Below are 20,136 nucleotides of genomic sequence, written 5' to 3' on the forward strand. Positions count from 1 at the left end.
TACCCTGAGGAACTCCAAAAACACTACCTAATGTGTTGTTTTTCATAATTTTGTCGCAAGTTTTTCATACCCAATTTTCAGCAAATTATCCTTATTTAAATAATTTATGTTGTATGTTTTTCTTAGTGTTTCTTTTTCTTTTCTTTCAGAATTAAAGCAAAACAATATACTAGGTTAACTTTCTGTGGAATTCAGGGGCACTTAGAGTCTCGTTAAGTTTTATCGTGCTTACGTACTGAGATGTTTTAGTGCAAACAGGCGGCCCGCTAAGGGATTGAATCCGCGACCTTGGCGTTATCAACACCAGGGGGGGTTGAATCCGGCCCGCGACAACACTTAGTGAAGCGCAAGAGAAAAACAAGCTGTAGGCTGAAATATGTCAACTTGATGTGGCTCTCACAAACGCTGTATTTGTACATTCTTTCTCTCTCTCTTTCGTCCCTTTTTCTCTCAACCATTATCTCTCTTCCACTCCCCTCGTCTCTCTTTTTCTCTCAGTCTTTTTACTTTATTCTCTTTTACTCTTCCTATTTTTCCATGGATTTCTGTCTTTCTCTTTCTCCTTCTCTCTCTCTCTTTCGTCCCTAATGTACTAGTCCGGCCTCCGTGAGAATGTTTGTTCTTTAGTGTGGCCCCTGAGTTAAAACGAGTTTGACACCCCTGTTTTAGTGAATTAGCCAGGTTATTCAATTTCTAAATTTTTCTCTAAATTTAAGTACTAGTAGACATTATCTTAGTTTAATTAATTTCCGTTCATTTCCTATGCAGTTATATTTTAAATCACCTTGATATGTCTCGAAATCCATTCTGTCGTTATTTTAATTCCTTTAATCCTTTCCAGGATTGATCAATCTTTTTCTCATTGTTTTCTTAAAAAAAATGCTCTTTTCCATAGACAATGTTTCATTTTAACTTATTCAACCATAAGTCAGCTATTGTTTCACATTTATTTATCATTTGTTGAACGTAACACTCATTCTAAAAAATTCAGTGTGGAATCAATTGTCCTAAAAAACTGCCAACTCGAACTCAATGTCAAAAATTTCTAATTGTCTTTTCATCCCTCTGTAATCATAACCTCTTATTGTTGATTCGATATAAAGCAATACCTACTTGTCACTTATGAATTATCTTGTTGAATCGTATCTATTTTATATTACTATCTTAATCTTTTATTCTGCGCAACAATCTTCGTTTTTACTCAATTGTCTTAGTTCCCTTTGTTTTTCTTTTTCTTTTCTTTTTAAAAGAAATATCTCATTCAGTGACTGGAATAACTTCAGCTACGTTATTAATGATTTCTAGTCTCCAATTTTCTTCCCTGTGATACTATGTCGTCATCTTCAAACTTCTTTCAATTTTTGATAATTCGAAATCATTCACACCACTAGTAATCTATCTACAACCTTTTTATGTATTACGCCTCTTTTGAATATGTCCATTTATAACCAACGAAAAGATGGACACTAAAATTATGGACGGTTTCCAGTCTTCTTCTTTGTTTTACTTGCCTCTGCTTTAGCAAAACTACACGTCTTAAAAGTTCTTACCCTTTTTACATTCGCATATTCAACGAGAGATGATTAGTTTTGTTACTTAAACATTCTTTCTTTTTAAACTATTCTGTATAATTACCTAGTATACACTCAGTGTTCACAGTTCACCCTGTTCCTGTGTCCCAGACGCATCATCTATGTTGGGGACGCAACCTTTTCCTGTAAATTTTCATTATCATTTAATTCCTCTTTAACAAAGATTCTTGGTTTTGCTGTATGAGATTTTATTTTTCTGCACGCCGATCTTAGCTAACGAGATCTCGTCGCTCCGAGATTACGTCATTGTTGTTGGTAATTGGTTAAGTCCGTCTTTTTCATTGGACAAAACGGCTTTTTCCTCAATTTATTGAAGAGAGCCCTCTCATAAATGCTTTTCTTGCACTTAACTTGGTATTTAGTTCTGTAGTTACTTATTTTTAATTGATGTAGTGTACTATGTCTTTGTTTTAAAGTACTATATTGAATCGTTAGTTTTGTGATACTGTTTAGTATACCTCTAGGGGCATTTCTCTATTACCGTATTACTGTCGTAGTATTTCTACGGTACTTTCCTTCAGCGATTTTAATTTTTACCGTGTAACGTTTTGAGTGTTGAGTGACTTAAAATTCGACTGACTCCTGCCGTCACTTATGAGTGCTAAGGGTCATTTTGTCTGTCATTTTGTCCCAAAATGAAAATGTTAAAAATCCCTACAACTGAAGATATTTACGTATTTACTTTTAGCACGGGCGCTGTGCAATGGAGCAAAATGCGCATGTCCTGTTTATAGTCCTTAACACTTACCTAATCAAAACTTTTGAGTTTCTTTGCTACAGCTTCTGGATAAAACTTTCGTTGTCGGTTAAGGTTTTTTCCTGCGAGTTTTTATTAGAAATGTCTTGATAGTGAACCTAAATCGTTTAATTAGCTTTCTTATAAAGTATTTAGCAATTTATATCCAAAACAGGGATTGCTGGTGTGACTACGCGATTGCAAACTGGAGTTACTGGAGTTTTCCATAACATAACATGAGCATCACCTAGAGGCAGTGAAAAATAGTGCTTATGTGGGTGCTGTGACCCCCCTTTATTATCCTGTTAAGCACTTTTATTTTGGTTGCACTCCACAGTGCAAAGACTTCTTGCGGTCAATTTATACACACTGTCCCTTTAAAAAATTTCGAGTGCATGCTTTTTATGAAACCATATTCTAAAAATTATATTTTACACATTTTCGTCACATCTCACATTTTTCTTTTTTCCTGTAATGTTTTTGATTTTGGTACTTTAGAGCTTATCTACCTCAGGGCCAGTGAGCCCTTCATGAGGTAAAGTGTACTTGTACTTTCCAAATCACCAACCGTTTTGGCATGTTATACAGTAGTGTCACACTTAACCGGGCCGCTGTCTCTAGGATGCGTCATGGTCTGCAACGTCGCTTTTTGGATCTCCGGTTGCACTTTCGGAACCGCAATTTCCATTCGCCGCTGCGATTTCTCGAGCTCTGCTCCTAGTAACAACCATATCAGACAATTTATTATCACACACAGCTTTGTTATCCACATCTTGTTTTCCTAATTTGAACGTTACTGCCCTGTTGATCTTGCTTGGTCTCGTTGACGGTGGCAGCAGGGGTCAGCAATAAATGATTGGTGAAAAATTAATGCCATTAATTGCGAAAAATTAATGGAATGGTTGCTTAAATTCATAAATCCATTTATTGCAAAATTTAAATAATTAGCAACTATTGCGAGTTTGCGACCCATTAATTGCGAAATTATCCGGGTTTTTTGTTAGTCGATTGCGTCAACAAACGTGTAAATTTTTTCGCCGCGCGAGCATTTCGTATGCGGTCAAGGGCACATACACGCACAATCGGGACAGTGCATGTATACGCGTAAGCTACCGTGTTTCCCCCATTATAAGGCCCAGCTTTTTATGAGAAATGAAATTCAACCTTGTCAACAAATTGCCTAGAAGCCCAACTTTTTTTGTTTTCTAACAACCGCTTCTGGGACAGCGAATTTGTTTCCCACATCGTTTCATCTAATGAAAATCTCTAACATTTTCACTCTCTCCGATGCTTCTATGTTGTACACATTTTTGTTCATAAATGAATGTGTAATAAATAGCAAAACCTCTTATTACTAAGGTGTCTTACTGCGCATGATAATGTTGGCGTGAATGTTCTATCATTCACTGTTCATCTAACCTCAGTTAGTGTTCCGACAATTCGCATATTAATTTAGGAGAAATCGACAAATTATAATTATAAAACAAGCCCCAACATGCCGGTAGCTGATGTGATCACCAATAACTCAGAAGATATTTTTTGTACTAAAAGTAAAGATTAAAGGACCAGTTTGTTCGACCATATTGACACGGCTAGTATACCATTAAATTACCAATTAATGGCTAGAAATCCAATAAATACCCATTAATTGGCCTTGCCGCAAAAAAATTAATTTTAATTTTTCCGCACTTAAATATTAATCTTTTTCCAAAAATCAATTAATGATGACCCCTGGGTGGCAGCGTGAGCCCTCGACCTGGACTGCGGCCAGCGTTGCCCTCACGACGGTGTACGGTCCCTCACGCCTCGGATGGTTCCTCTTTCGTCGACCTTGATGTACACGAGATCCCCTGGGGCGTCTTTTCAAATGGTTGTTCGACCTTGGACTCCTGTCTCTTAACCAGCTAGTAGATGACAGCCGTCAATTGTCACATTCAGTCTCTCAGTTCAGTTTGTAGTGTTTTGTAGTTGCTCAAGTGGCCCAGATGCGGTGCTGGTCTGCCTGTTACAGGGATATGATTTGACCAAAGTGAAATTACCTGAAAATTAGGTGGGGGTCTGGGGGGCGCGGGCCCCCAACTGGGTCCAGGGCAGTGCCCCGGTGGGGGGACTAGTGGGGCGAAGTCCCCCCCGAAGCTCATGGGTTTTCCGTGTTTTTAAAGTACTTTCAATGCATTCAGATGACAAAGAAATAGACAAAACAACAGCATCAATTTTCAATGTAGTTCGAACTATCCCATAGAAAATTACAGTTTAAGTCAACTCAAAATCAGTCACATTAAAAAACATTGGACTACCTTTGCTTTTAAAAACTATCACTGAGAATACCATCATATCTAACTCATGTGATTACTAAGTTAACACATAAATCATGTTGAAGAGTTCAAATTTCACGAACAAATAATTGTATCATGACCAAATGAAAAGTAACTTATTAGAAGATGCCACAAATGTCTTTGTTATGGCAGAAGAGTTTATCTATAAATGAAAGTACTGTAGTGGGTTGTACCTATTTCACCCATGGAACCATTGTTTAATGTGTAGTTTTTGTAAGATGCCCTTCACGACCTTTAGAACAAACAAATTTATCTGATATAAAGTCAAAGGTATTTCCCTGTTACCTATTCTCGCCTCTGGAGACACAATCACCGATTTCCTGGAAAGCAGATTCAAAATACAATTTTAGCAGTATTTCTGTGTTAAAAATAAAATAATTCACAATCCAAACGTATCAATATTCCTCAGATTTGTAAACACTACGTCAATCAACAAGATTCTAGCGTGATTCAAAGCAGACTTGTGTTGTTAGTTTATCACCGTCGACGGCCTTGGCCGTCTGGCTCAGTCCATTGTGACGTTCACTCGCAGTCTGCCGCCGGAATGTTTTCGTGAGCTTATCAGTACCAAACTGACCTTGGTGCTCAGCTGTCTACCCCTTTCTCCTCGTAACTGGCTGCAATCAGCACTGTTTGAGGACAGCCTGGACGTGCTCCAGTGTCCCCACGACCCTTCTGTAGACAAGCGGCCAGACAATGGATTAGTGAACTTCTTTGTTTGTTCTTTGCTCGTTTTTCTGTCTATCTTCGGCCCTTTTCAACGATCGTCTGACTTCTGAATCCTGTTAAATCGGTCATGTTTACAAACTCGGATGTTTAGTCTAGGTTAAATGACTGAATGAATGAATGAAGACATCACCTTAGCAATTAAATTCTTAAATTTTTCATGGTCTTCCTCAAGATTGAGTAATCTGCTCTTCATTGTATTTTGAAAAAGCTTGCCAAATTGTCCTCAATTTACCCAAACTATACTTATTACGTTTATCGGAACAAGATCTCACAAATCAAAAGGCCGCACGCAAACGGAGCACTTGACTTGACGAATTAAGTAATCCCTCCATTTTTTTATTTTTATGACACCACTTAACATAACGTCACATAAAGTAAAGGGAAAATAATACACACGGTCGAGCTCAACTTACACACGGAGAAAGACAGAGTGGTGGGGGTAAGGGGGGGGTAAAAAACAAAAAACAAAAAAGAAAAAAGACCAAAAGAACCAACGGTTTGCGCTAATAACCCACAAAAACCAAGAAGCAGTCACTCCATCATTCATCCATGCCTCCATAACTCCACACCCAACGCCAAACAAAAGAAAAAACAAAAAAGACAAAAACAACAAAAGTTCTCCTCCGCACAGCGTCGTCCTAGCCCTTAAACAGTTAACTATAAATCACCCGCGTACAAAATAAGATATTTTGTTTCCTTTTTTACAAAAATACAGAATATAATTTGCATAAACAGTCAAATAAACATTACATTTCAAAAGGGTCTTCAACAAACGTTTAGGACACTTTTACTTGTATTTATTTTTATTATATAATTACCTCTTTTTAATATTAAATATAAAAGCAGTAACGTTTGCTCATTGGTAACATTTTTTTTTTTTTTTTTTTTTTCAATGACCGTTATTATTTAAATAAAGAGAAATCACATTTAAGCAAGCGATGTTATCTGCCATTGAAATAAAAATCACTCAGCGAAGCCCACGACCCTGAGATTAAGAATCTCATGCTCTACCGACTGAGCTAGCCGGGCGGGGGAGAACACACATCCACAGACAGAAACACACACGCACAGTTCTCGCTAGCTGGCACACACCAACATTCCCGAATGAGACATCTCCCACACCAAAACATGTCATCAATTCCCACACATTCTTTGTATCGCCTGTTCTATGCGAAAGTATTTTAATAATAAAACATCGATTACTGCTCATTTTTTAGCGTCGGTCTAACAAAATCAGATTTTAGAAAATGGCGGTCTTCCACGCACCATACTTCTTATTAAGTCAAGGTTACATGTCCGACTCCCAAATCATAAATCCACTAGGGAAACAAATAAATATTTCCCGTATTAACAATATATAAATCGCCTATTTTGAACTGCCACTAGCAAATGACGACGTCTTATCACAGCTTTACACAGATCTCAAGACAATCATAAATTATACCTAAACCGACGCGCTGCACACCTTTTTATTCTAGGTAAATTAGCCTTGTTATGTTTTTCACGCAGCCATGTCTCTTAACTAACAGGGTTCCTGAGCATCGAACTCCCGTTTAGACAACAAAATCTCAACACAGTTCACATATCACATCCGCTCGAACTTGGGCCAGACTACGGATGGAGAAATTCACATGCATGCATTTAATTTAGCTCCGAGATTCTGGCTCCTGTCTCTCCACAAATATCTCGACAAGCAAACTGAAATAAGGAGATAAAAAAACATTCCTTACCTCAGTCGCTGGTGCGAGACCGATGAGACAATGAGAAGTTTCCTCCCTTTTCGGTTTTATTTGATTAGTGGGTCAATTCACGTTGTGGCGCCATTGATTTGTTGAGGAATTTGTCGGTTGGTTAGGAAAAGCCTTCTCATATGTGGATAAGGAGACAGAGGCCAGCTTCGGAGGGAGATTTACAGCTTTATTGCAGATTCTCTCAGAGCATTGAACATGACACTGTTTTTAAAGCTAGTAGCAGCGACTTCGATTGGATACACCCCAAAAGGCGGTCCTGTATCACGTATGAGTACGTGACCAGTCCCGTGTACGCCGTATGAGTACGTGACCGTTCCTTGCACGCCGTCTGGCAACGGTATCTTCAAGGTAAACTCTAATCGTCTGGTAACGGTATCTTCAACCGAGGTCACCCCGACCTTTTCCCACAAGCAAGTAATGTATTGTAAGTTAATGTAGACATGTATGCAAATCTATTTCTATATATGCAAGTGCAAATGCTTTTGAGGATTTGCCACAACACTCATTCTTTCAAAATATATACAGTGAAGAAAAGAAGTATTTGAACACCTGAGAAAACCTCATCTCATAAGCTGTATCGCTTCACCTTATTAGGGTCGCGGGGGGGGCTGGACCCCATCCTAGCCATCTCCGGGGAGTGGGCAAGGGACACCCTGAACCGGTCGCCAGCCAATCGCAGGGCACACAGGGAAAGACGAAACATTCACACCGAAGGACAATTTGGACCGGCCAATTCACCTGAAATGCATGTCTTTGGAATGTGGGAGGAAAACGGAGTGCACGGGGAGAACATACAAACTCTGCACAGTAGTAGCTGGATTTGAACCCACGCAGGAGGTTCCCATGACCTCAGAACTATGCCGCACACGCTCGTACCACTGCACCGCCGTGCTGACCAGAGAAAATGAATGTTGATATTTGGTACGGTAGCCTTTGTCTGCTATTACAGAGGTCAAACGTTTGCCGTAGTCTTTCACCAGGTTTGCACACACTGCCGGAGATTTCTTGGCCCACTCCTCCACGCAGATCTTCTCTAGATCAGTCAGGTTTCTGGGCTGTCGCTGAAAAACATAGAGTTTGAGCTGCCTCAAGATTTTCGATTGGTTTCAGGTCTGGAGACGGGCTGGGCCATGCGAGAACCTTGATATTTTTCCTACAGAGCCATTCCTTGGTTTTCCTGGCTGCTTTCGGGTCATTGTCGTGTCGGAAGACCCAGCCACGACCCGTCTTCAACGCTCTGACTGAGGAGAGGAGGTTGTTCCCCATAATCTCAAAATACACGGCCCCAGTCATCCTCTCTTTAATGCAGTGCACTCGTCCTGTCCCATGAGCAAAAAAAAAAAACCCAAAGCATGATGTTATCGCCCCCATTTTTCACAGTAGGGATGGTACTCTTATGATCGTTCTCTTCATTCTTCTTCCTCCAAAGACGCTTAGTAGCATTATGACCAAAATGTACTATTTTGGTGTCCTGACCACAAAACCTCCCGTGACTCCTCCGCATCATCCAAACGGTCATATGCAAACTGAAGACGGGCCTTGACATGTACGGGTTTAAGCAGGGGAACCTTTGGTGCCATGCATGATTTCAAATCATGACGTCTTTGTGTATTTCCTACACTAACCTTGGAAACGGCGGTCCAGGCTCTGTTCAGGTCATTGACCAACTCCTGTCGTGTAGTTACGGGCAGATTCGTCACCTTTCTCAGAATCATTGAGACCCCACGAGGTGGTCTCTCCGAATGAGATTGACCGTCATGTTTAGCTTCTCCCATTTTCTAACGATTGCTCCAACAGTGGACCTTTTGTCACCAAGCTGCTTGGCAATTGCTCTGTAGCCCTTTTCGGCCTTCTGGAGGTGTGCAATTGTGTCTCCGGTGTCTTTGGACGGCTCTCTGGTCTTCGCCATGTTACTAGTTCAAGTCTTACTTATTGCGTGGGGTGGACTTGTGCAGCCGACGACCTCAAACGGGTTCATCTGATTCAGGATGATACATGGAGCGTGGGACCAACAGGTCTTTCTGGGTCAGAATTCTAGAGGATACTCAGATGTTCAAATACTTCTTTTCTTCACTGTAGCTTACTTTCTGGTTGAACAGACAAGGTTGTTCTCTGTGGTTTCTGCAACATCGTTCACAGTTAAGTCTTGGCAAAATGAAGCCCCATAAAGCAGTGAAGCCCAGCAGGCAAATGTTTCACACACACACGTAGGGGCTTTAAGATGAATCATGTCCTCGATGACGCCGTCTCGTGGACAGAATCATTTATAACGTGATCGGTGCGTGCAATCAAATATCGGGGTGTCAATCTTGCGTTACTCTGGCACTTTTCTTCAAACGACACTCTTTGCACAGACGGGCACATGACTACTCGACATCTAAGGTTCGGCTGTGGAGTAGTATAAGGGCGTTTCGCTGGCGGATTTTTTTTCAAAGACGTCTATTTTGAAGTTCTTTTAGTTGGCTTTTGCTTTATTCGCGTGTGTGCGGATTTGAGACGACCATGCGGACTTTTCTCTATTAAGAATGTGTGAGCAATGCTCCATTGAGCTCATGCGCTTTTCCATTGCGCCTTTATGGTGGAATGTTACTTTTATTAGGCCGAACAGGAACAAACCCCCCAAAAATATGAAAAAAAAAGTTCATTTGAGTGTAATGAAATAAATGTACTTCCATCTCTTGTCTTCAAGTCCCGAGTAAGGCTTAAGTTTGAAAACGTCGCACTCAACCTTTAAAAACACCCCCCCCCGTTGCTCCTGTCACAGTTTCTGCCTTACCTACGTTTTGTGTAATCTCCAAAATCTTTGACCGTTTCCGACGAGTGCCAGACGTGTCTCTCAAACGGGAAGTGCCGACGTCGGCCATATTGACTCGTTTTTGATGGCCTACAGGAAATCTAGCTCTGTAGCGATCCAGGCATAGGGCACACCACAAGAAAGCTTTAACACTCCTCTTTCATGAGACAACGGTTGATTTAGTCGATTTGATGACGTTGCCAATTTTTCTGAAAATATTCTTGTTTCCCAGAAAACTTCACAGAAAAATGGCTTTTTGCAAAATGATGCATGTCAAGCAGACGTTTTGCTTCAGTGCTCTTTTTAAACATCTATATTTTCGATACCTAGACTATGTAAACAATACTTTCCATAAACACAAGGTCACTTGGCTTGAAAAATAACATTTGATTGCAAGAAGACTAAACTTATGCATGAACTTTGCAAAAATTCTCAGCCCCTGATGTCTCGGGTGACGTGATCACACGATTCGGGTCGTCAGGGTCCTACGATACGTCATTCCAACCAAGGCCCTGGTCATTCTTTTTTTTTTACAAAAGACTAAAGATTTGAAGCGTTAACAGTATCTACTTATCTTTGCTTTTCTATTCAGCGCCGCACGAAGTAATAGATAGATGGATAGATAGATAGATACTTTATTCATCCCCGTAGAGAAATTCACACTTCCAGCAGTCTACCCCGCTGTTTTATTAGATTACAGATTAACATGATGCCCTAGGGGTGATTGTAGCGGAGCGGATGACGTCACGCCAGTCCAAAAGTTCGACATCCCTGCGGCAGATGGAAATCATTTCTTTGTGAAAATCCAGTTATACACCACCTCGTGTTAGCAAGTCCTCTCCGATTCCCCCCGGCTTTCATGTCTCTGTTTAGCGGCGTTGAAGCCGGATAGCTCCGGGTAGCTCTGGGTGGCTACACGTTAGCGTCCAGAATGCTAAACGTGAGCCATGTTTGTGCAAAACACAGCGGCGAATGCAGGAACGAAACGAGGCACTAAGTGTTGATAAAGATCGGATCAAAACCACTCCTACCACCTAGTGGTCATTTCATTCCCAGAGGCCAAATACTTGCTGATCAGTAGCGCTTAAGCCTTTAGATTTTTTTTTTTACGTTCCACGTTACGTTTTTTTTTTTTTTTTTTTTGTCCCACTCGGGGACAATGCTTCCGAACGAGTTGAGGGCAATACAAATACATTGGGACCTCGGTGATCGCGGTTAACGGGGACCAAAACCACCCGCGAAAAGTGTAAATCTTCCAAGTAGCGACGCCCCTTCAAAAAAAAAAACCTTTTCAGTACACTTCCCCTGTATACAGTACAATACAGTACACCATATGGAATACGATTAGAGAGAGAGATTCTTCTATTCTATTTCCTGCTTTCGACTGGTCCGATAAACTCGCTTTTTCCTCGGCGGCGAACATCTTTGGCTTTTTCTCGGCTCGGCTGGACGCACCGAGGGATAAAGAGCGTTTCGCCGAGGGCTTCGAAAAACCTTTAGAAAATTGGCCGCGAGAAAAAGGCGAGCTCACTGCCAGCTATGGCGAGAAGCGTACCGTATAGGAGGTAAGCGCGGTCTACTGTAGCCGACGGGCCAATGGGAGTCGAGTATTCGGCGAGTGCCGGCCAATCGGCTCGCGTCGATGGCCGTATACGTGCGTTTCTTTGTGTTTTCAAATGACTCGTTCTAATTGAATATTTTGCTTTCAGATGTTGTAAAATTATGTCCTTTCTAAATTGGAATATTTTCCATGATTCATTTTTGAATTTTTTGAATTGATATTATTATTAGTAGTAATTTTTTGTAACTATTACATGGAAGCGCGGAGTAGCGAGGTACCACTGTAAACGTGACTTGTGTCTTGCAGACGTCGGCCGAGAATATCTTGCTACTGCGCGCCAGGAACCAGAGTTACCTGCCGTTAAAATTGAGGAGGATCTGAAGCCTTATCACGTGAAGCAAGAGACAGAAGATGGGGAGCCTGTTGAGGAGGAGGACGATGGTCCAGTTTTGCGAGTGACAGGGGTCCGTTCAATAGTTGAAGATCAAGGTCAACCTGAAGATCAAGGTCAACCTGAAAATAACGGTCGGCGGGAGCTTCTAAGCATCAGCTCCCGTCAACACGTGGAAACCGATGACGCCGACACGTCTCGCTCCACAAACGCTGAAGGTGGTAACACATGTTCGCAGTGTGGGAAAACGTTACAAAGCAAGGCTTATATGAAGTTACATATGAAATTCCATGCTGGCGAGAAGCCTTTTGCCTGCTCAATTTGTAGTAAAAAATTCACTAAAAGTGGAAACTTAAAAGTACACACTAGAACCCACACTGGCGAGAAGCCTTTTTCTTGCTCAATTTGTGGTAAAAGATTCATTGAGCATGGGATATTAAAAAAACACACCAAAACCCACACTGGTGAAAAGCCTTTTTCTTGTTCAGTTTGTGGTAAACGATTTGCCCAGAGTGGGGACTTAAAAGTACACACTAGAACCCACACTGGCGAGAAGCCTTTTTATTGCTCAATCTGCGGTCAACGATTCACTTTAAGTGGACACTTAAAAAAACACACCAAAACCCACACCGGCGAGAAGCCTTTTTCTTGTTCAGTTTGCGGTCAAAGATTCACTAACAGTTGGAACTTAAAATTACACACCAGAACCCACACTGGCGAGAAGCCTTTTGCCTGCTCAGTTTGCGATAAAAGATTTACTACAAGATGCAGCTTAAAGAGACACATTAGATCACACACTGGTGAGAAGCCTTTTTCTTGTTCAGTTTGCGGTCAAAGATTCACCCACAATGGAGATTTGAAATCACACCAACTATTCCACACTGGCGAGAAGCCTTTTTCCTGCTCAGTTTGTGGTCAAAGTTTCACTTCAAGTGAGCACTTAAAATTACACACCAGAACCCACACTGGCGAGAAGCCTTTTGCCTGCTCAGTTTGCGATAAAAGATTCACTACAAGTTGCAACTTAAAGAGACACATTAGATCACACACTGGTGAGAAGCCTTTTGTCTGCTCAGTTTGCGGTCAAAGATTCTCTAAAAATGAGAGCTTAAAAAGGCACGGACTCTTCCACACCGGGGAGAAGCCGTTTTCCTGCACAGTTTGTGGTCAAAGATTCACTAAAAGTGAGAACTTAAAAATACACACCACAACCCACACTGGCGAGAATCCTTTTTCCTGCTCAGTTTGTGGTAAAAAATTTACCTTTCGTTGGATGTTAAAAAGACACACACTAACCCACACTGGGGAGAAGCCTTTCACCTGCTCAATTTGTGGCAAAACATTCAAAGAGAAAGGGAGCTTTAAAAAACACACAATATCTCACACTGGCGAGAAGCCTTTTTCCTGCTCAGTTTGTGGAAAACGATTCTCATTTAATTGCTCTTTAAAGTTACACCAAAAAACCCACACTGGCGAGAAGCCTTTTTCCTGCTCAGATTGCGGTAAAAAATTCACCGGAAGTGGAAATTTAAAACAACACACACTAATCCACACAGGGAAGAAGCCTTTTACTTGCTCAGTTTGCGGTAAAAAATTCACTACAAATAGAAACTTAAAAACACACACATTAACCCACACTGGGGAGAAGCCTTTTTCCTGCTCAGTTTGCGGTCGAGGATTCACTACAACTGCGAGCTTAAAACAACACACACTAACCCACTCTGGGAAGAAGCCATTTTCCTGCTGAGTTTGTGGAAAACGATTCTCACAGAATGGAAACTTAAAAATGCACCAAAAAACCCACACTGGCGAAAAGCCTTTTTCTTGCTCAGTTTGTGGTCAAAAATTTGCCCTAAATGAGCATTTGAAATTACACCATCTAACCCACTCTGGAGATAAGCCTTCCGCCTCTTCAGTTTGAGGAAAACGATTCACCTTGAGGGGGGACTGAAGATAACACACACTTACCCACACTAACGAGAAGCGTGGTCAAACATTCACTAAGAGTTGTAACTTAAAAAACATTCACACAGGCTGTCCATAGGAACATAACGGCTACAAAACCATTTGCCCTCACCTTTTTTCCTTTTTGCCAGCACATCAAAAAAGCTACATTCATTCACAGGAAGTGAACAGACTCTCTAGTTGTATCATAAAGATTTGTGACCCCAAAGTCTTCATATGGATTCAAAAGATTCAGGATTTGCATACCTGTCATATTTCTTGATAGATGATTTATTTCATCTCTTGTCCCCATAAACTTTTGCCTTTTATCAATAATCTCATTTCATTAGCTGCATCACTCATCCTCATTAGGGTCGCGGGGGGAGGGGGGGGGGTGGGGGGCCGGAGCTTATCCCAGCCATCCCCGGGCAGTGGGCAGGGGACACCCTGAACAGGTTGCCAGCCAATCGCAGGGCACACGGTGACAGACAACTCATTCACACTTAGGGACAAATTGGAGTGGCCAATTCACCTGAAATGCATGTTTTCCGAATGTGGGAGGAAACTGGAGTGCCCGGAGGAAACCCACGCAAGCACGGGTAGAACATGCAAACTCCGCACAGGAAGTCTGGAGCTGGTTATCAATAATTATAATAATAAGATGGCCGACATAGATCTTTAGGGTTGTGGCCTGTTCTCACCAGAGCAACAAAGCTTGGGGAGCCCGCGGTTCTCTCCGTCCCTGTCGTCTGGATGATAGAAACCTCTGTGAAGTCCACAGCTAAAAGAGTTAAGAACCCGGCTTTTTTCATTTTCCTGTGAGGCCATGAGCTGCTTCTCACACACTCCTCCCCCGAGTGACTTTTGTTCTCAAAGGTACACATAAAGGGTGAGTGCAAGAACCTGTCTTTGGTGTTTTGGGCAAATATCCCATGTTAGCACGCTATGAAAACAATCCCCGATCATTGAAATGAGTCTATTATCTTCAAACCGTGTTCATTGATCGGTACTGTGAACCTGTTGCATCAAATGCAATATTGCACAACCGTTGCGATACCAACGGTATCACGACAACCCTGTATGTAACATCCCACATGCCGACATTTCTTGTGTAAATACCATGTCAATTATAACTAGCCTTATCCCCCTTGTTTTATAACATTATCTTCTCTGCTCCTTTATCTTCTTGCTCATACCTCACTATGAATGTGTAAAACTGGAGTGTCATGCCCAATTTCGTTGTCACAATATGTTAGCCCATTTGTAACAATGACAATAAAGGTATATTCTATTCTATTCTATTTCTTCCATCTTCCCCCTTGCTAACTGTAAGGGAAATTATGGTTTAAGGTTGCCCTTCATACTAAATTCTATACTTTTACTTTTAAGTATTTATATTGACTCAATAACTCAGGGATGTGATTTTTCCGCTAATTCGCGGAATTCCGCTTTTTTATCTCCAAAAATAAAATTTTAAAATTCCCGATTTTTTAATTGGTAAAAAAAAAAACGATTTCGTCTCGAAAGCATTCCATTTTAGTGTTTCCGTAACTGAAATGAAACGTACTTGCGATTGGTTGAAGTCTCCGTGTTGACCAATAAACGCGCTTGTTATAAAGGCGTAGGAGTATGCCATTGTTCATTTCTCACACGTTTTTGCCGAGTGTTTAAAGAAAAATGTCCGAGATCGAACGCAAAGACGCTCCGCGAGGTAAAGAAATCGCTAAGATCGTAAAAAACAAGTTTCGATCGGACTGGTTAGAGAAGGAATTCTCTACAAATGTCGGTGACCCCGACGTGATCCAATGTAGCGAGCAGAGACGGGAGTCGTAGGCGGAGTGTCAAACAACGAAAGCCGCTTTAATGACATTTAAACTGGCAATAACAAAACAAACACGAGAGTGGCCAGAACCGGCCGAATGAAGAGTCCCCCTAGGAACTCGCTAACTAAACAATAGTTCCGTGGGTGAATTATGTACAACCCACTACAGTACTTTCGTTTATAGATAACATCTTCTGCTATAACAAAGACATTTGTGGTATGTTCTAATATGAATTACTTTTCATTTGGTCATGATACAATTATTTGTTCATGAAATTTGAACTCTTCAACATGATTTATGTGTTAACTTAGTCATCACATGAGTTAGATATGATGATATTCTCAGTGATAGTTTTTAAAAGCAAAGGCAGTCCAATGTTTTTTAATGTGACTGATTTTGAGTTGATTTCAACTGTCATTTTATATGGGATAGTTCAGAATACATTGAAAATTGATGCTGTTGTTTTGTCTATTTCTTTGTCATCTGAGTGCATTGAAAGTACTTAAAAACACGGAAAACCCATGAGCTCCGGGGGGCTTCGCCCCACTTGTCCCCCCACCAGGGCACTGCCCTGGACCCAGCTGGGTGCCCGCGGCCCCCAGACCCCCGCCTAATTTTCAGATAATTTCACTTTGGTCAAATTACATCCCTGTTCCTTGCCCTCTTGTAGCTTTCAGATCAGGTTGATGTGAGTTTCGTCACAAATAAATGCGGTTTGACTTGTGTTTTTCAGACATCGGTGAAGACCATCTTCCTACTGCATGGCAGGAACCAGAGTGTCCAGGAACTGTTTACAAGATACTCCAAATCGTGTTGAACAGAGCAGGTTGGTCGTTTTACTTTCGGCAACGTCCTTATTCCGGAGGGAACGTCGTTGGGCGTGGCCCCAAAAAATACGCAGCGAGGAGATATGGCAAAAAGGGAAAGCTCCTTATGGCATTGCTCTAAACAACTCGTCATGGTTGCCCGCCCCCGGGTCAAGACTTCCGCCAGATGTCTACAGACAATAAGCTATTGTCATCTCCAAAACTGCTTCAAGTTCATTTCAGGTTCAACTTTCCATATCCTTTTCTTTCCGCTTGACCGAATTGTCGAGAAATTGACGTCGACGCGTAGGCATGCGCAAACCGAAGCGGACCTTCTGTCACGTGGTCACCGTGGCGACGCAACGTTTACTTTCAAAACCAGGCACCGCTTGGGTATTTTTACCTTGTGTATTTTCACACCCTGAGGGCGCTGTCTCCCAAGTTGGTTTTAGATGACGGCAATCAAACGAGAGGCGCCCGAAAGTCATCGAGGATGATTTTGGGGGGAAGATCACCAAAACCTCTGATATTACCCCCAAAAGTTTCGAGTAATGATGCTCGGACCTGTGACCTCCCGTTCTGGGGAGCGGGCGCCCAACCCTCAGGCCACCGAGCCGGTCTACCTCCGTTGCTTCCAAAAGCGTCAATTTGAAGAAAATCGGAGACTTTTATGGGCGCGAAAATCCGGTATTGAGGGTTTATACCGAGTGACGGCGGTAAGTAGGGCTGCACGATGAAGCGAAATCCGATCCGTACGGCGACGTGACCCGCCAAACGCAACGGTGCAGGTTTTCGGCCTGTCGGGTTCAAACCTTTTGTGGAACGATGCACGAGTGAGCTCATGGGTCTTAAGGTCTTTGACTCTTTAGGAATCAAGTGTCTTGAGTTCATCATGATTTCTTGATTATTTCCTAACCTGAATGCTTGATCATTAAATTGTACTTCTTCATTAAGGGGTGCAGTACATCTATTGTCGTAGTAGCATACTCTACAGAGAGGATAGTCTTATTTAATTTTTCCGACGCTTTGAAGCGTAACACTCCGTACTTGTATCATGTCACACTGCGCGTACTTGACGTAAAGGTTGGCGCCGACACACTACCATACAGAATAATACAACGGATTAAGGAAACAAATGTCCGATCCCATTCCTCCCACTTGGCCCTGAGAACCCTCCAGTGAGTAAATGACAACCTAGTTATTAGTATCTTAATGCCATTTTACCAGGTATAGTAGGGGTCTTTAAAGTGTGACACGATGAAAAGTAAACACAAGAACAGTCCACCTGACCCTTAAGCTGACATATCGTTACCAAACCTTCCCTGTAGGACCCAAACACAGGAACGGAGTAGTAGTAGGGAAGTGGAGAATGCTGAAATGGAATGGAATTGATTTAAAGAAGCAGTGTTGATTAGTGCGAAAGAAGTGTGCGGAATGAAAAAAGTTGTTCGAGGTGTTAGGAAAGGAAGTGAATGGCGGAATGATGAGGTATCAGGGCCTGTGACATAGAAGAGACGTACCTTTGAGGAGAGGCTGCAAGATAAGAGTGCCGTGAAGTGAAGAAAAGGTTGGTAAAAGTCGAAAAGGAAAGCAAATGATGAATGGTGTCGAAAGATAGGAGTGAACTTTGAGCAAAGGAGAAAAGTGTTCTGGAAAGAAGTGAAAAGAGTAAGAAACGATGAGTGTGGAAAGGAAGAGAAAGTGAAAGATAAGGATGGTAGATTGCTGGTTGGCAGTCAGGACGGGATGAGTATTTTGAGGAGTGGAGGACGGGAGAGAAGTGAGAGTCCAGGCGATAGACGGTATGGAGAGAATGCCCGTGTTGGGTGATTGAAATGTGAAGCCTGTCAACATGGGAGGTGCAAGAGGCAGTGAAAGAAATGAAAGGGGGGGAAGGCACCTGGGTTGGATGGCTGTACTGCTGAATGCTTGAAGAAAGCTGGCACGGACATGATTGACTGGTCAGTAGGCTTGTTGAATGTATGCTTTTTAAGTGGTGTGGCTCCTGTTGATTGGTGGAGTGCATGTGTTGGTGCCATTTTATAAGGGCAAAGGTGATAAGTATGAATGTTGCAATTCGAGAGGTATCGGTTTGTTGTCTGTGCCGGGTAAGCTGTATGGAAGAGTCTTGATTAAGAGAGCGAGAGAAAGAACGAACGAGGTGGTGATGGAGGAGCAGAGTGGTTTCAGGAAAAGAAGAGGATGTGTGGATCAGGTGTTTGCAGTACGACGGGAGTGTGAGAGATATTTTGCAAAAGGTAAGAATGTTTATTTGGCTTTCATGGACTTGGAAAAGGCGTAGGACAGAGTTGATGGAGAGGCGTTGTGGCAAGTGATGGTAATGTATGGAGTAGGTGGAAAGTTGTTGGAAGCATTGAAGAGTTTTATATGAACAGCATAGCATGTGTAAGAGTAGGGAGTGAGACAAGTGAGTGGTTCCCTGTGTTGACTGGTGTGAGACAGGGGTATGTGATGTCACCATGGCTGTTTAATGTGTACATGGATGGCGTGGTGAGAGTATTTGGCAGAGGTGTAGAGATGATGGATAAAAGTCTAACAGTGTGGCGGCAGGCAAGTCAGATGATGTTTGCAGATGACAGAGCGCTCGTGGCTGATGCTGAGGAATCATTGAGAAGGTTGGTAAGTTTGGAAGCGTATGTGATAAGCCTAAGTGATGCGTCAAAGTTGGGAAGAGTAAGGCTGATGAGGTGTTCACGTGATGGAGTGGGCATGGCGTTAGAAATAAGGTCGTATGGACAGGAGCTGGAAGAAGTGGAAAGCTTTAGGTACTTGGGTTGTGATGCGGCTGCAGTTGGTGGAATGGAGTGCGAGGTATCGCACGGAGTGAATCGGGGAAGCCAAGGTTTCGGGTGCTCCGAGGAGACGTGGCCGCTTTGTCGTGTCACGTTTCATCTGGAGAGACGAAAGCATGACAAACTTGGGTGCCGGGTCGGTCATGGTCCAAAATTCTTTGAGTTTTTTTTGCCATTTTTTCCCTTTTTTTATTTCTTTGTTATTGTATGTGTTTGTCACCCCTCTTGTGGGATATAACCTAGGTAGATAGATAGATAAATAGATAAATAGATAAATGTCCCGTGTTGCTCACCTCCCGGCCGATCGCTTCGACAGCTGTCCTTCGTGGGTCAATGCATTGTCACAATAAGATTGCGGACCAGCAGGTTAGCCTCCTCACTCTCACAGTTGTTTTGTGGTGAACATTTTCTCTGTGAACTGCTCATCATTTTCTGCCCTGAATGTGATCAGGGCTTTTGTTTGCTCCACAGTCTCTGAAACATTAGCCCGCATGACCGCGTTCGACACAAGTCGTTCACTAACAGGCCGGTGCGACTCGACGCGAGACAGGAAATGATCTGATGTCTCCCGCATAACGATTTCATAGTGAATCGACAAGCGCAAACCTGACGTGGCTGTCGGAGCCTTCTATTGGCCAGCGTCACATATGCTTTAGAATTTAGAATCGATAGAATAGAATTTAACAGGTACAGAATGCCGACCTCCCCTCCGCGTCAAGAATCGATTCGGTCTCACGTGTTAGCATCATATTGTAAAGAAAACGGGACACGCGGAATCGTGCGCAGTAAACACGCGCAATGACATATATCCGTAACGTTATCGTGACTATGCCGCTTCAGCGACCGGCGTTTTGTCCGTG

The 20,136-nt window shown here is 42.3% G+C and overlaps 3 protein-coding genes across 3 annotated transcripts in view; 1 reads left to right on the forward strand and 2 right to left on the reverse strand.

Moving 5' to 3' along the window:
- LOC148368215 (uncharacterized) overlaps window positions 1-20,136 on the reverse strand; it is a 359,448-nt gene that overhangs the window by 262,867 nt on the left and 76,445 nt on the right. The gene's annotated exons all lie outside the window — the stretch shown is intronic.
- LOC148368220 (uncharacterized) overlaps window positions 1-20,136 on the reverse strand; it is a 306,344-nt gene that overhangs the window by 194,971 nt on the left and 91,237 nt on the right. The window lies entirely within an intron of this gene.
- LOC148368227 (uncharacterized) overlaps window positions 1-20,136 on the forward strand; it is a 66,363-nt gene that overhangs the window by 32,200 nt on the left and 14,027 nt on the right. The window contains exon 4 of the mRNA XM_088329633.1: window positions 12,250-13,416. Coding sequence (XP_088185759.1) covers window positions 12,250-13,416 — 1,167 coding nt within the window. The remainder of the gene's footprint in view (window positions 1-12,249; window positions 13,417-20,136) is intronic.

This window comes from Urocampus carinirostris, chromosome 3 (assembly GCF_059441175.1).
Source record: "Urocampus carinirostris isolate Australia breed hairy pipefish chromosome 3, RoL_Ucar_1.0, whole genome shotgun sequence".
Taxonomy (NCBI): Eukaryota; Metazoa; Chordata; class Actinopteri; order Syngnathiformes; family Syngnathidae; genus Urocampus; species Urocampus carinirostris.